Consider the following 16,199-nt stretch of genomic DNA (forward strand, 5'->3'; position numbering starts at 1 on the left):
AGTGTTTTAAAATCACACCTCAGTCCATTTCTAATCCTCACAACCAACGGGCCATTCTTAAGAGTCTAAGTGGCCCTCTGTTTGCCACTTCAAGAAAAGAATCCAATTCTAACAAATATTTAGTGTGCACTGATCTTTACTTGGAGAAACCTCAGATGTCCAAGTGCCAGTGAATGCAGCATGTTATGTACTTTTATATGTTGTTCTACATCAGGGGTGTCCAAAGTCGGTCCTCCAGGGCCGCTGTCCTGCAGGTTTTCAATGTTTTCTGCTTCAACACACCTGACTTAAATTAAATAGATCTAACAGCCTATTAGGTTTTACACAATGACTCATCCATTTGAGTCAGCTGGTTTTGGAGCAGGGACACATCGAAAACCTGCAGGATTGTGGCCCTGGAGAGCTATTTAATTTGGTCCCACAAGGGCTGCGGTCCTGCAGGTTTTTTATGTTTCCAATGCTCCAACACACCTGGCTGACATTAATGAGTTATTGTGCAGAACTTCATGGGCTGTTGAATCCATTTTATTTGCATGATTGCCATGAGTAATCAATTAAAAATGAAAAAACTATCACTAGCTGTTTGCTTTTACAAATTTAGCATTACTTTTTGCATTAGATGACAACTTTAGCTATTTTAGTTAATTATTTCTAAAAATCAAGTTTCAGGTTCCATTTGCATGTGCCACCCTTTTCTCTTATCTAGAAAAGTGCCCCTGCCTTTTCTGGGCCCACCCCTGGTGAAGACTCCAACTGTAGCAAACTGTACATAAGCAAAAGATCAGAAAACATTAACAGAGCCTAAATTTGTTATCTGGGGTGTGATAGTAGAACCTCTATTTTCCAGCTCTGAAACCAGTTAAACTCTGAGCCAGTTCTAGAAAGTTGTGTGCAAGTCTTCTTAATGTGTGTGGTTGAGGTTTTAGTTTAAGGAATGTTCTGCTCCAATCTACCATGGGTACACAATTATCTAAACATTATTTTTTTTATTTTTGCACAACTTTGGGAGAACCAAATGCTGATTTGGTTTATATGTAAACACGCGGAAATATGTTTATAAACACGTGTTTATGAATATACGTTAATAAACACGTGTTAATTTAGCCGATACATGTATGAATAACTAATTTAGCGCTAAGTGTGCATATGGTGAACACCTAGTCTCACAAACCCCGCCCCTAACGGAAAAGAAGTGCAATATTTTGGGAAATTATTTAAAAATATTCGTTTAATAGTTTGAAATATGTTCTGTTTCAAAAATCAAAATAAACCAGCTTAAATAAATACAATACGTTTGCTTACCGTGTTGCATCCGAATACATATGTTCCCACTTCCGGGTGTAAACAGCGGTTAGAGCAAAACCGGAAACAGTTGGGAGTGAATTTTCTTGGCCCCGCAGCGTCGACCCACATTCACGTAGACGCACCAGCTTCTTCCAGAAGTTTCCTTGGCCGGCTTCTGTCCAGCGCGGCAGCAACTCTAACACGCATCGTTACAAACAGAACGGAATTTTATGCTGTTTTGTCCACATTGAATGACATTTTCGTCGCCTTCAGAGCAGAAACTTGGCCGCAAGCTGTCACAACATTATTGAGGGCAGAAGTGAAGCTGCGGCGGAGCAACTTGACCAACACCTATGACATACAGGATGCTTAGTCGTAGTTGACAATGTTTTTATAAAGTCGAAGGAGCTGACTGGTCATTGTAATGGGTAAAGATTACTATAATGTGCTAGGAATAGCCAAAGGTGCGTCCGAAGATGAGATAAAAAAGGCGTACAGAAAACAAGCGCTGCGCTTCCATCCGGATAAAAACGAGTCTGTCGGAGCTGAAGACAAATTTAAGGAGATCGCCGAAGCATATGACGTCCTCAGTGATGCCAAAAAAAAGGACATTTACGATCGCTTTGGAGAAGAAGGTACCTGACCTCGTCACCAAACTTACATGTAGCTTTGTAGTCTGCGCCCTTATGTAAGCTTATCCATCATGTAACAATCAGCAAACCAGGACACCATGTAACTTTCAGATTCTGTCAAATCTAATGCACATGCTCATATTTGCATTTGCTCGTTGAGGTTTCTAGCATCTTTCTGCACTGGTGTTCGCATACTGGATGTGTGTATACAATAGGTGTAGCTGGAGAACCTGCTGGAAACGGCGAGCTGTAACCTCTCCTGACACTCGCTGTTTCAGATTATAATTTTGGATTAGCAAGTCAAAAATACACAGATTTATACCTTATGGCTTCGATGCTGCTGCATATATTTGTATAGGCACAGCAGGACCAGTATACGTGACGTATAGGCGGGAAAAAGCTGTTGTGACACCTGTTTTCAATGCGAACTCGTGGTTACTTTTGCAAAGATTAGTAGTCTTTCCAGTAATGGGATTTTTCATGATCAGGCTACTGTTATTGTTGAAACTGGCAGTTTATATAGTGTTGATGATTATTACTATACATTAGTAGATCGGTCCACTGGTACTGGTGAGCAAGACTCTAACCTGACTAACAGTTTTCCCTCTGAGGTTTGCTTACAGACCTTTGATGTTGGTCCATGTCTTTTTCTCTCAACAGGATTAAAGGGCTCAGCTGATGCTGGAGGACACAACGGTCCAAGTTTCAACTACACCTTCAACGGGGACCCTCATGCCATTTTCGCAGAGTTCTTTGGAGGCCGCAGCCCATTTGATCACTTATTCTCGCATAATGTGGAGGATGATATGGATATCAATAATCCCTTCTATCCATTTGGCATGGGAGGAATGGGTGGGTTTCACAGGTCCTTTAAATCGTACCCAGGAGGCCTTCACAGAGGACACGAGAAAAAGAAGGACCCGCCGGTGGTGCACGAGTTGAAGGTGAGCCTTGAAGAGGTTTTCTCAGGTTGCACCAAAAAAATGAAGATTTCTCGCAAGAGACTGAATCCTGACGGCTGCACCATTCGCAGCGAAGACAAGATTTTAACAGTGGACATCAAACGTGGCTGGAAGGAGGGCACAAAAATCACTTTTCCCAGGGAGGGGGATGAAACTCCCACCAACATTCCTGCAGATGTGGTGTTTGTGGTCAAAGACAAACCTCACCCTATCTTTAGAAGAGAGGGCTCAGATATAATTTATCCTGCAAAAATATCTCTTAAAGACGTAAGTTAAATCTCAGACATAATTTCCTCTAACAGAAACAAAATATTTGTCTTGCTAATATTTACCTTCTTTTCCTCTCCTCTTGTGTTTGTCTCCAGGCTTTATGTGGATGCACAGTCAGCGCTCCCACTCTGGATGGCCGGACCATCTCTGTAACCTCCAGAGACGTTGTTAAACCTGGGACGAAGAAGCGCATCGCTGGAGAAGGCCTACCTCTCTCAAAGTACCCTGGGAAGAGAGGCGACATGATCTTGGATTTTAGTGTTAAATTTCCTGAGAACTTGGGCCAAAACACACGCGATGCGCTTGAGCAAATTCTTCCCATGTGACCCCAAAATCTAACAGTATTCAAGCTCTGCTGTGTGCATCACATTTATTTGGTCATTATACATATATAGTTTTTTTTTTTTTTTTATTTCCTGAAGGGTTTAATTTTAATTGTCATCAAACCACATAAACACAAAGGTGTTTTAGGAAGGTTTTGAAATTGGACCACTTAGAAAATGAATCCTGCAAGTGAAGATTTGGTTTGTGGGCGTGCTTTAATATAACATGCGGCCAGCTGCAGTACCTCAGGTGCATCGATGAATGCTTGAATGTAGCTGTAGCTGAATAGAACAAACATTGAGTGGATCCTGAGAGATGTAAACATTACAGGTGTCAGCATCTCATTTAAATGATCAACATTACATTTCTTTTTCCTTTTTTTGTGTTAAAATGTGTCATCAATAATTACTACTTGCTTATGATGTCACAGTGTCATTAACTGGCAGAAAAAAAAGTGGCAGAAGTCTACACAAGGCTGACATGATACCTGGTTATGATCTAGATGTGCTGACACTAGATTAATCTTAATAAGTCCCACACTGTGTTGCAAAAATATTCATGCATCCTCTTAGAAGGTTGAGGGTCCTGGTCTCCTGGCCCCAAAACAAACATCCAGTCGATCACAGAAATTTTATTGGTTTAAAATGAAAAACCTTTCTACCTGACCGGTGCTATTTGACAGAATTTCAGTGGGTGAAATGTGCACTTTTTACATATGTGAAATATGTATTGGAAGATATTTTGTGCCAAACCACTGCCCCCATGTAAATGAAACGTCTTCATCTGTGAGTATCACAGTTGTGTATCCTGCCGTGTGTGTGATAACCATGAAGACTTAATTTGTACCCTGTTAAAGTATGAAGTATGTGTGATATTTTTCATATCATATGTATTTGAAAACTACGTTCTTGAATGTGTTACTGTCGCTGTCCAAACTGAATCAAGAGCCGGTGTGTTTATTTCTTTTCTTTTTTTTTTTGTTTTTAAACAACTTGATGCAAATTTGGGGGTTTTGGTAAAGTAATACAGAGACTACCATGTGGGGAAAATATTTTCAGCTTTTGATTTTAACAATACAGCTTTCACTATATTTTAACATGATTTTTTTTCCGTCCTTTCCTGTCCTGTGATCTACATTTTCACATTAAAGAAATGTACAAACAGACCTGGAAGCTTACTTTCATCAGTTAAGGCTCTGTGTTTAATTTCTTAAGGATGTCTGAGCAACAGTCCTCTTAGAAAATGGGACATTTTTGTCTTTATAGATTAAATGCAAGCATGAGTTCCTGAAAGCATCACTAAAATGGTATGATTAATACATTGTAGTTTCAGTAATTCTTGTTTTTTCTTTTGTTATTGATAACTTGAATGTGAAAAGAAGACTTTGTAGTGTAAATAAGAAAGCAAATAGTTTATTTTGCTTAATTTCTTTTTAAGTAGATTGCTGGTATTATTTTAAAAGAATTAAACGGAAGTACCATCACAATATTTTGTCTTGCATGTTACTGCATTTACAGTAATCAAGACACTGACCTTAAACTTGATTGAGTGATTAGTGGAGTTATTTAACACACACACACACACACACATAAATATATATATATATATTGTGTTTACCGTGTAGTTGTTGACCTTAGCAGTTGCAATTTGTCATACTGTCCGCCAGAGGGCAGAAGAACCTCTGATAACTACATAAGCTTTCTACAAATCCTTTTTAGGGTTGTATTTGAAACATTTAGATTTCGTTGTGTTTTATTGCAGACATTATTTTGAGGGCGTTCACTACATTATTCGTTATGGTATCTAACTTGATGCTTGTCGTTTCAACAACAAATTCTTACGACACAGAGAAAGCTATTTAATGATTTGATGGGAATTATTTTATTTAATTGTGTCTGCCTTGACACGAATACCGTTGCAATTACTACAGGTGACCGCCAGAGGGCAGTGAAACCGCAATAATGGTTAAAAGCTCAAAACTCAGCAGATTTTTTTTTCTCTCCTTGCAGTTACGATGCTTTCCAGGCCGACGTTTTAAATCACCTGTAAGCGTACGGTATAACGGTCTACAACGGTCTACTATGATGTATGAACACGTATTTTTCTGTCCTGAAGTGGCCAATATAATTTGTTAAATTGGACAGAAACTTGACATTTCCCTTTAAAACTTTCAAAATACACATGTTCAATATATACTTGAAGTCGAGGTTCGTGATTAAGTTTTAGGGGAAACTATCCCTTTTATAAATATATATATATATATATATATATATATATATATATATATATATATATATCAACGATAATTATTTGCAAACACTAAGTCAAATATAGTAATATAACTCTTATTGACGTAAAACAGAAACGTCACATTTGCAGTAGGTATCTTATGTCAACCCGTTAGCTTATGAAACGATCGATCTTAGTACACACGCATATATTGATAAAGCACAAATATATTGCTGAAGTGGCTGATTTGTGACTAATGTTTCCAATTTTTTTAAAGAGCAGATGACATCTGAAATTTAGTGCGTCCTTTGAGTTCCTTATTTAACTTTGCAAGTCTGTCGATTCAGTGGAAATTTGTGTTTACGAGGATACCTGAAGGCGTCACTGTTCCACCCCTGCTGGGCTGGCACAAAGCTAATTTTACAACAGCATACCGACACACACACAAACACACACGCGCGCGCTCACACGCTGTAATTACCTGCCAATCTGATCGGACCAGCTCCATCTGCAAGTCAAAAGCGGAGGTGTGAAGACACTGAACTTCCATTGCTGTCGTAATACTGTTTTCCGATAGCAAACATCAGCAACGTTAGCAAAGCTAAGCTAACAGGAAGGGCTAACGGTAGTTGGCTGAAACTCCTGCTTTGGTGAGAATGACTGGCCTGCCATGTTTTCTTGTTTCTCATCTTAAACGATCATGCTAATTAACGCCAGTTCCTCAGTAATGGCAAACAGCAAACGACATGGATTTCCTGTTACTGATTTAGCTTGCGTTTTTATTAGTTAGCCGCGTTGCTGGTTGGGAGTTGTCAATGTGATGTTTCAAGTGAAAGACAGCTAGCAGCTAATATTAGCTTTGTCTGATGTATTAATTATCTACGCTATAATAAGTCGTTACCGCGTATAATGAGCAATGTTAACAGTGTTAATTGCTAAAATAAGACACTTTATTGTAGAATTCAAAGCAGCCGACCTTTACTATCTTTGTATACATGGTAATAACTCACTATGTCCAGACTGCTTTATTGTCATTGTGATACAATTTCTTCTCCAAATAGTGATTGTGTGTGTTTCTGTTTTGCAGTGTAAAACCTTCTTCCTCAGACTGCTGGATTTGACACATCCAGCTATGTGAGCTGTTCTAATGTGTGGATTTTTAAATCCATACACTGCCTGGTTGAGACAGCTTTTCAGCTGTTCTAGAGAACTACTTGATCACTGTGATATAAAAACCCAACAGACCTGCAGCTGATTTAGCTGAACAGGTGTATGTTGTCTGGGATTGAAGCCTAACTCCCCACAGCAGCTTCCATTCCTTTTTATTATGCCTCTGGGATTAGGAAGAAGAAAGAAGGCCTCTCCATTAGTTGAGAATGAGGAAGCAGAGCCCATCCGTGCAGGCCTCAATGTGGCAGGTATGGAAGGCCTGGATGGAGCAGTAGTTGGACTCGGGGAAGGTGCTGCCTCTGAAGGTCTTCCTCCCCCACCTAACAGCATGCGACCTCGGCTCATCTTCCACACTCAGCTTGCACATGGCAGCCCCACGGGCCGCATAGAGGGTTTTAGTAACGTGCGAGAGCTTTATGCCAAGATTGGAGAGGCTTTTGGGATACCACCATCAGAGGTGAGTGACCCTGCTCACAGTGAAGGCAGTGTGAACATGCAGGTTTGCCTCAGTTTAATGTGTTGAGCTTGACTGTTACGTTTTCCTCTAAAGGTTATGTTTTGCACACTAAACACTCACAAAGTGGACATGGATAAACTCTTAGGAGGTCAGATTGGCCTGGAGGACTTTATTTTTGCCCACATTAAAGGCCAGAAGAAGGAAATAGAAATATTCAAAGGAGAAGATGCTCTAGGGTTGACAATCACTGATAATGGAGCTGGCTATGCTTTCATCAAGGTGAGGAAAGTCTAAATATCTTTTGACTCAAGCATTCACTGGTAAATGTATAACTCTGGAAGATATTTTGTACTGTTTTCTGCCCCTTAAAATGACATTGATTTGTAACTGAGAAGAAACGATTAACTGGATAGTTCACTACTTTTCAGAGGATTCGCGAGGGGAGCATCATCCATCAAATCCAGGTCATCAACGTGGGTGACATGATCGAGTCGATCAATGGCCATCGTCTTATAGGCTGTCGACACTATGAAGTTGCCAAAATGCTGAAGGAACTTCCCAAAGGAAAGGAGTTTACCATCAAGCTGGTGGAGCCTCTCAAAGCCTTCGGTAGGTGTGAGAGAGGGATGTTTTCAGTATAGGTTTTATTTTGACATTCGTGCTATCACTTCCTGGTCATAAAATTATATCATATTTTTGTTTGCTTGCTCTCAAACTTATAGTTGGTTATTTAAGGTTAACTAAAAGGGCTGAAGTAAAAGCCTTATTTGAAGACAGTTTTGTCATGAAGCAGCTTTAAAAAAGGATCATATAAAATCAATCAAGCTATATTGACTGACTTGAAGTGGAGGCATTAATAACTGGAAGTCAGCAGTGTGGGCCAAAGTGTGACAAGGCGTGACGCTCTACCATCACAGCTGTATAGTCAGACTTTATAGAATTCTGCATGGTGTGGAGGATTTCACTGATCACCGTTGACTTGTTTTGAATAGATATGATTAGCCAGAGGTCTGGAGGTTCCAGGTCTGCATCAGGGGTTCAGCTGGGGACTGGCAGAGGAACCCTTCGTCTGCGCTCTAAAGGTCCTGCCACAGTCGAGGAACTGGTGAGCACTGGACTAATAACAGGTTTTTATGGTTTCTGGAACATGTATTTCTGTTGCTTCACTATGCTTGTTGGGTTTTCTCCTTCCAGCCTTCAGCATTTGAGGAAAAGGCCATTGAGAAGGTGGATGACCTGCTGGAGAGCTATATGGGAATAAGAGACAGCGAGCTTGGTAAGTTCATCGTGATTTATTGGCTCTAGTGGAGAGTAATTTTCAGTTTCTTGTTAATTAAATGTCCTCCCTGTTTCCCCAGCGGCCACCATGGTGGAATTGGGAAAAGACAAAAAGAACCCAGATGAGTTTGCTGAAGCTTTAGATGAAACCCTGGGAGACTTTGCCTTCCCAGATGAGTTTGTTTTCGACGTCTGGGGCGCCATCGGAGATGCTAAAGTTGGGCGGGTGTAACCACAGAAGCTAATGGGGCAGAGCGACCCCATGTGTGTGTTACACCCACAGTGTTTAGCACTACTACAAAACAGAACACTACCATCATGAGTTTGTTTTTATTCCAGTGTACACTCCTTCTATTTTTGTGTATTTCTACCCTTTTGGGAGACCGAGTGGATGTTCCAGTTCCACGGAGAGGAAGGTGACTTCCAAAGTGCTTTTATTTGTCTTCCAGCTATTTTCCAGAAATGTCAAGCACGCTGATGAGCTTTTCCTTCGACTGCATCACATCAACCTGCATGTTGTTGTTGTTGCTGGCAGCGGAACAAGTACACTACAAACTATTTGAAATGGGAGAAATGAACCATGACAAGATCCTTGACATTAAACAAAAGAAGTCTTATTTTTTTTTTTACCCCCCCCCCACACATTGCACTGTTGAACTGCACTGTAAACCATCAACAGAGGTGAACATAGATTGCACTGTATCTCTCCTGGCTGGTGAGTTTTTGCACAGTAGTAGGCCTCCCTGAAGTACAGTGTCATCGTGAACCACTTGATGTTACTGTTATGGATCAGTTTAACAAGCATGTGCTGTTATGTTTTTATTACTACATAACGAATTCTGCTGGTTTTATGTTCTTTTTCTTAGTTTATTTTTAAGTCAAACTGAAAGCTGTTGCAGAGGGATGATAGTAAACTGTAGCTCTGGACTGAAAAGATCAGTGGTTTTTCACTATTAACACACCATGTTGTAATGATGTTATCTGTGCAGGCAGCTGCACATTCCTGTCTTTCATAGATTCTACAGTGTTAAAAGAAAATCAGTGTTAGGTTGCTGTTACTGAAAGTCAGTACATGAGTGTAAGAAACTGATTGGTTTCCCTGTTTGTGGACTGCATTGACTTTTTTTTTTTTTTTTTATAGCTAGTGTCTTTTTATATAAGGTGATGTGATGTCTATTTTAAAATACGATTTGTGTAACAGATGAAAAATATCCATCCGGTGTTGCAACTTTATAACGGAGCAGTATTAAAGAAGAAAATGTAATGTATTGGAGTAGTTGTGTTTAAAAAAACAAAACAAAATGCCTTCATTTTTATTTTTTTTTTTGTTGTTTCTGTATGTTTTGTTGGTCTGATGTGTGGTGTTGAGGACTTGGAGCAGACAGAAATAGTAACTTCCTTTGTGCTTCAGTCACTTGTGGTTGTGGGAAATAAATCAGCAGGTAATGTTGCACCAATTATTCAGTTCAGGTAAACACATGTCTTTAAAAAAAAAGTTATGGTGTTAACCTTTTCAGTATAACCAAATGTATGAATCTATTTTGTAGTTTTGTTTCATTCCTCAGAGTTAATGAATATCTATATGGGTGATGTAACGAAACTGATGCTCAAACACTGTAACATGGAGAAGACGTTATTTTGGCTTTGTATTACACTGATGTCCATGTCCAAATATATTGCAATAATAACATCCACAGTGTAGTTTTCCTTCTGTTTGGTCTCTTGACTGCCTTGCAGATTTAAGAGAGGACCAGTTTGACAAACTGCGCTATTTGAAATTGTCCAACAATTTCACCAATTTTGCTCTTTTTTTTTTTTTTAGAAAAGTGGGCACTGCTATGAGAGCCTGGAATGTTTTCCAACATTCACAGAAACCATCCCCTAATGTTTGTGTTTCTTCTCACTCCTGTGTCCTCCTGAAATATATATGACATTTAACCAGACAGTAAAATCACTGGGTGTCATTGGCTGTCAGAGGTAATGTAATAAGATCCACCTCAGTTAACTTGATAGTGCTGCTCAACCTTGCTGGGGTCACTTACAGGCCTCAATCAGGAAGGTGGCAAACTGAAGGACTACAAACCAGGTCAACACAACATGCAACAGCAGTATGTTTAGAGTATAAACTGAGTTCATATGAACTCAACAGCACCTTTTTTTCCAGTGAAGAAAAATGTGCAGGAGTGTGCCCTTTATTTACTAGAAGAGAAGTAAACCAGTTCTTCAAGTCTTTGTTGATCTATAACCCTGGTTGCACATAAAGTGTGCCCAGATTACTTTCTGGACTTGCAGTAGAGCACTTCTTCTTCCTAACAGGCTACAAACAGCTACAGCTACAGGAACCATGGCATTGCGGCCCCGAGCTTCCTCCCAGCCAGGAAAACCTTCCCTACTCCAGATTCCCAGGGCAGTGTCATCTCTTCGACCGCGGTCTGTTTCCTCCCGCTCAGGCTACACGCTAGAAGAGGAGCTGTCTTGTTCGGTCTGCTGTGAGATATTCAAGGAGCCTGTGGTGCTGAAGTGCAGCCACAGCTTCTGCCGGGCCTGTCTTCAGCAGTTCTGGAACAAGAAGAAAGCCAGACGTGAGTGTCCTATCTGCAGGAGGAAGTGCTCTCTGACGGAGCCCAGAGTCAGCCTGGCCCTGAAGAATGTGGCCGACACCTTCCTGAGCGAGCAGGAGTGGAGAACAGCTGGGACGGGAGCCGGCAGGACGGGGGTGGAATTGAAGGTGGTGGAGGAGAAGTGTGTCACACACAGTGAAGTTCTCAAACTCTTCTGTCTGGATGACTTTGAAGTCCTTTGCTGTGTGTGCCACACCTCCAAGAAGCACCAGGGACACAGAGTTTGTCCCCTGGAAGAAGGAGCCCAGGATCTCAAGGTAAAGCACCCTTGTGTCTGAAGGGTTTAAACATTATACTCCCATCAGTTTTGAGCTCAGAAAAGTTGTTCCTCTTGACACTGACAATAAGTAGTTGTTCAAAATGAGAAATTAAGCAGTTTTGTGATGTTAAAAAGATGTGGAAACATTCAATTTCTCTATTTTTGCTCCTCAGGCAGAGCTGCAGAAAGAGCTGATTCCTCTCAAGAAAACCCTGCGTCACCTTTACGAAGCCAAGCAGGAGTGTGATGACACAACTGTGCACATCAAGGTATCAATAAACACAGAAGACCAGCATGAAAGCTGGCGTGACTGAAGTTGAGCCCTACTCTTGTTAGTATGTAAACATGTCTGTCAGCCAACATGTTAGAAAGACAGTGTACTTTGTTTTTAAGTTCTTAGATTGGATGAAATGTTTTGTACAAAACATATGAAAAAACTGTCAACCGCATAGTTGTGAAAAAGAAAGTTTTATGTATCAGAGCATGGTAAAAGTAATCTGGTTCATACACAGAAGGAAACACATGATGCAGAAATTATGCTGGGGAAACAGCTGTTTCTAGCAAGTCTGCCTTTTGGTTCAGCTATTCACAAATCTGCATAACTGTGGATGCTGCCCTTATCTTCTGATACAGTACTAGCCTTCAAGCCCTATTTCATATGTGCTTCAGAGCTGCTGGAGGTCACTGCTTGGAGAAGCCAATACAGGTGTAGCATTGGCATGAAAGTGCTCAATCTTGAGCCTACTGAATTGGAAACTTTGTAAGCTTCAGCTGACTTTTTGCCTGCAGTATCAACCAGACTCTTCCTACATGTGTGGAGGAATCAAGTAGCTTATGGCAAAAGTCCCTCTGCCCCGAAGCCGAAGCACCCCTTGTGATGCAATCCACAAAACACATGATGATGTGGATTTCCATGTGTGCTAGAACCAAATTCAGGCCACTGAGAAGCAAATCAGAGAGGAGTTCGAACAGCTTCGTGAGTTTCTACAGAAAGAGGAAGAAGCACGTCTGACTGCCTTGCAACGGGAGGATGAGGAGAAGAAAGAGCTGATGAGAAAGAAGTCTGAGAGCATCAGCAGAGACATCCTCATCTTCTCCCATGCTGTTATCACCATTGAGAATGAAACTGCATCCAGTGATGTTTTGTTCCTTCAGGTGAGTGGTTTTTACGTTTTGAAAATTTTATTTTTTGAGTACATCTCATCATACATCACATTGTGAAAAATTCTTTGTCATGTTCTTTTAGAATTACACCAACACAAAGAAAAGGTGGGTGTTTTATTTTCTTTCCTCATTTTCTACTTTATCAGCTCAGCTTCATGTTACTACTTATTCTGCCCTTCTTTTTTTTTTTAAATCTCCGTTTGTCATACAGAGTGCAGATCACTCACAAGGATCAAGAGAAAGTATCAGGCGCTCTTATAAACGTAGCCAAGTATGTCAGTTCTCTTAAGTACCATGTGTGGGAGAAGATGGTGGAACTGGTTCAGTACAGTAAGTACTCTCACTCAGGTTTTAATGAGTTACATGTGGAGCAGTTCAGTTTAGTTGAAACAACATGTCTAATAATAAGTAGTAGAAGATTCATTTACTGTAATTCCTAAGTAATCTTCTATATTTTTCCTTCTTTCAGCCCCCATCACTCTAGACCCAAACACTGCCTACTCCTGGCTGTCGCTCTCCTCAGACCTGACCTGTGTAGCTAACAGTGGATCCCTGAAGCAGCTGCCGGACAATCCTGAGCGTTTCGGCCACTTTGTGTTCGTGCTGGGATCAGAGGGCTTTACTTCAGGGCGCCACGCCTGGGAGGTGGAGGTGGGTGACAAGGTGGACTGGATGTTAGGGGTGGTCAAGGGGTCCATCGACAGGAAAGGCCGCATCTCTGGCTGCCCCGAGGGCGGCTTTTGGATGATCTCACATTCCGAGGGTGAGTACTCGGCCATGACGAGGCCTAGCACCACCCTACATTTGGAAGGGCAGCTGAGTCGGGTCAGGGTGCAACTGGACTACGAGTCAGGGGAGGTGGCCTTCTCCAATCCTGTGAGCATGACACCCATCTACACCTTTACTGACTTCTTCACTGAAAAGATGTACCCCTTTTTCTGCCCTGGAACCAACATTGATGGAAACAACCCAAAGCCTCTTAAAATCTGCCCTGCTAAGGTTGCTGTGTGGAACAGTGCAACCTGGTGATCTGGCTTGAGTAGAAACAACATATCTCTTCACGTTTGTGTGTAAAATGAACATGAAACAAGTGAAATAATTACAGGACTGATTTCTTTATTTGACTTGGATTCGTTAAGTGATTGACTAAAAACCTATAAGCAACAAGTGGCTGTTTAAAGCAGTAAATGACACCTCTGCCATCAGAGAAAGCTCCATTCTGCCTCCCAATCTGGGAAGCCAGCACCCAATCATGAGCTTCAATCTCCCCCTAGTGGCCAAAAATGCACACAAACGCAGAATTGACTTCACTCCTGTTTCCATAAGCAAAAACCAGTTTACTGATTTCACAGCTATATTCACACATGCCCAGGTTTGCTCATATTAAAATAATTAAGAAAATTTTTTTTAAATGAAAAACAAAACAAAACAACAACTTCTGAACAAAATATAAACATACACGATTAGAAATTACGCAATGGGTTTGCTACTCTTTGTTTCAGATGTGGATGATAGATGTGGTCACTGGGGTTCCCTTGCAAGAAAGTCATATACAGAATAATATTTCATAACCAGAATCTTTCTACATGTGTGTGTCTCCTGTTGTCAGAAACCACACATAGATCACATGGACACCCGGCTATTACAAGAATATGTAAAAATCATACATCCTGATGTTGCTATTCTACTTCTACCATTAATAAACTTTGAGAGCAGACTCGTCTTCCTCTACATTGTTTCATTGCATCCTTTATATGGAGGTACTGTGGAGGGCGGCGGAAAGTTGCTGACTAACCTCTCCTCCACCCATGTCAGTGTGTAGTCAGCTAGGGTGTTGCATTGAAAAACAGGATCTTTTTTAAACACTAAAGAAGAGTGGCTAAAAAAAGTAATGAACAGGTAAAAAGAACAGTAAATGCACAATTGAGGATTATACATGAAGTGTTGCAGGTTGTTCCTCGCTTGGAGGATGCAACTAGAAACTGGAGGGAAGAAAATCAGCAAAAGAAAAAAATGAAGCTTTTTTTTTTGTTTTTGTAAATGCCATGTACAATCTTAGTGATTTAGAAGCAGTGTGACATTTAACGCGCCACCCTTACAGTCATGTTCACAAGGCCCTTGACATTGTGTTCTGCATGCTGTCAGGACTGGTGTTCTGCTGAGTGCCAGTGACTGGGAACTTGTTAACCAGCAGGTGGAGACCTCCTGTTCCCACGTGAGAGTCCACCTGCTGGGTGCACTGGTTTATGCAACAAAGGTCAGAGTTGTCTTGACAAAGAGACGCATCAGCCGCAGACAGTGATGGATATCAGATGAAAACGTATCAAAACACTGAGCTATTCATCGAGGTGAGGCTGGTTTGTGCCAAGACACGGGAGCAGGATGGAGATTTTGAGACAATGAAGCGCTCTTATCCAGACAGGTGAGAGAAATGATGTGAGGATGCTTCTTTATTAGTGTTTGTAATTTTTTAAATTCAGAGAAAATACTTTTATCATTCAAAAGATAAGAAGACTCCCATATATTTCTTTTTACTTTTATCAGTGCATGGGGTTTTGCTTCAGTAACACTTTACAATACTGGACACAAAATTTGCTTTGTTACTAGGGAACGCCTTAGGGGCAAATAGGGTACTAATGGGTAGTTAACTAGTACTTACTGGTGCCCACAAAGACCAGGCTTATTGGGGAACTACTGGTTAGTTATCAGGGGAACATAAGAAATTCTTCATATGAGTACTGGATTAACTCTGACCCAGTGAGTGAACAGCTCATTATGTCAAAACCCTGTTTACTAGTGGTTAATGATCTCTCTTTTGGAAAACGTTGTAAGGATGAAAAGTAGTACCACTTTAATATTCTTGTACTGCTGTGTCCTCTTTACTTGCTCATAACTTAGTAAGTAAGAAGTCATTACGTAATCACTGACTCGTCATTATTTATTATATTGTTTACCTTTATGTAAAGTTAAACATCATACCGAGTACTTACTGAGGAACACATCATAAACTAATCAGTACCTGACCAGTACCTACTTGTGAACTTTCATGATCATTTGCTAAAGGGCACTTAAAGGTCCCATATTATTCAAAACTCACTTTCTAAATGATTTCTAACAGTCGTGTGTGTCCTCATAGCCTGTGTATGAGGCCTAAAAATGAGAACATTCTGTCACCTCTCTCACTTGCTTCCTCCACTTTTTAGTGAATATGTGCTCCAACAGGTGAGTCTGAGATCTTTCCCTTTGTGACCTCAAGAAGGGAAATAACCACTCCCTCCGGCAGTGGATACCACCCGCCCCCAGCTAGCTGAGCCTGCCCTCTAAAATCAGAGTGCAGGCGCCAGCGAAAGCCAGATCCTCTCCCAGAGAGGGGCGTGAATAGGCACCACTCATGAACATTTAAAATTTTAGACACAGAAACAGCCCGTTCTCAATAGAGCTCACTAGAGCTACTTTTGGAATGGCTGAAATTAAGCACCAAGGATGAATTTGTGGTAATAATAATTTTTCCCCTCAATATGGTCAATAATTTATAGAGGTGGCTTTCTC

General features: G+C 40.8%; 3 protein-coding genes across 4 annotated transcripts; all 3 read left to right on the forward strand.

The window, feature by feature from the left end:
* The first annotated feature begins 1,405 nt into the window (after window positions 1-1,405).
* dnajb1a (DnaJ heat shock protein family (Hsp40) member B1a) lies at window positions 1,406-4,637 on the forward strand. The gene is made up of 3 exons (XM_042006046.1): window positions 1,406-1,919; window positions 2,577-3,145; window positions 3,244-4,637. The coding sequence occupies exons 1-3, from the start codon at window positions 1,709-1,711 to the stop codon at window positions 3,472-3,474; spliced, it is 1,011 nt and encodes a 336-aa protein (XP_041861980.1). The 5' UTR covers window positions 1,406-1,708; the 3' UTR covers window positions 3,475-4,637.
* A 1,435-nt stretch (window positions 4,638-6,072) lies between these two features.
* Window positions 6,073-10,296, forward strand: gipc1 (GIPC PDZ domain containing family, member 1). Of its 2 annotated transcripts, none has more exons than XM_042006021.1 (7): window positions 6,073-6,351; window positions 6,789-7,328; window positions 7,422-7,607; window positions 7,757-7,937; window positions 8,321-8,433; window positions 8,523-8,604; window positions 8,687-10,296. In XM_042006021.1, the coding sequence occupies exons 2-7, from the start codon at window positions 7,029-7,031 to the stop codon at window positions 8,836-8,838; spliced, it is 1,014 nt and encodes a 337-aa protein (XP_041861955.1). In that variant the 5' UTR covers window positions 6,073-6,351; window positions 6,789-7,028; the 3' UTR covers window positions 8,839-10,296. The 2 variants fall into 2 exon arrangements, with proteins under 2 accessions (XP_041861955.1, XP_041861965.1); XM_042006031.1 differs by having other exon boundaries at window positions 6,073-6,228.
* Window positions 10,297-10,859: 563 nt separating this feature from the next.
* On the forward strand, window positions 10,860-15,822 carry trim35-12 (tripartite motif containing 35-12). The gene is made up of 6 exons (XM_042005626.1): window positions 10,860-11,484; window positions 11,660-11,755; window positions 12,411-12,641; window positions 12,733-12,755; window positions 12,862-12,980; window positions 13,120-15,822. Exons 1-6 carry the CDS (start codon window positions 10,951-10,953, stop codon window positions 13,677-13,679), a joined length of 1,563 nt encoding a protein of 520 aa, XP_041861560.1. The 5' UTR covers window positions 10,860-10,950; the 3' UTR covers window positions 13,680-15,822.
* Window positions 15,823-16,199: the final 377 nt, after the last annotated feature.

Source organism: Melanotaenia boesemani, chromosome 2 (assembly GCF_017639745.1).
Source record: "Melanotaenia boesemani isolate fMelBoe1 chromosome 2, fMelBoe1.pri, whole genome shotgun sequence".
NCBI lineage: Eukaryota > Metazoa > Chordata > Actinopteri > Atheriniformes > Melanotaeniidae > Melanotaenia > Melanotaenia boesemani.

Bases quoted from the DNA above. Each gene is read 5' to 3' on its own strand.
- dnajb1a (XM_042006046.1), top strand. From the start codon at position 1,709: ATGGGTAAAGATTACTATAATGTGCTAGGAATAGCCAAAGGTGCGTCC. The intron at 1,920-2,576 runs GTACCTGACCTC...TTCTCTCAACAG, and splicing joins CGATCGCTTTGGAGAAGAAG to GATTAAAGGGCTCAGCTGAT. The intron at 3,146-3,243 runs GTAAGTTAAATC...GTTTGTCTCCAG, and splicing joins CAAAAATATCTCTTAAAGAC to GCTTTATGTGGATGCACAGT.
- gipc1 (XM_042006021.1), top strand. From the start codon at position 7,029: ATGCCTCTGGGATTAGGAAGAAGAAAGAAGGCCTCTCCATTAGTTGAG. The intron at 7,329-7,421 runs GTGAGTGACCCT...TTTCCTCTAAAG, and splicing joins TTGGGATACCACCATCAGAG to GTTATGTTTTGCACACTAAA. The intron at 7,938-8,320 runs GTAGGTGTGAGA...TGTTTTGAATAG, and splicing joins GGAGCCTCTCAAAGCCTTCG to ATATGATTAGCCAGAGGTCT.
- trim35-12 (XM_042005626.1), top strand. From the start codon at position 10,951: ATGGCATTGCGGCCCCGAGCTTCCTCCCAGCCAGGAAAACCTTCCCTA. The intron at 11,485-11,659 runs GTAAAGCACCCT...TTTGCTCCTCAG, and splicing joins AAGGAGCCCAGGATCTCAAG to GCAGAGCTGCAGAAAGAGCT. The intron at 11,756-12,410 runs GTATCAATAAAC...CATGTGTGCTAG, and splicing joins ACACAACTGTGCACATCAAG to AACCAAATTCAGGCCACTGA.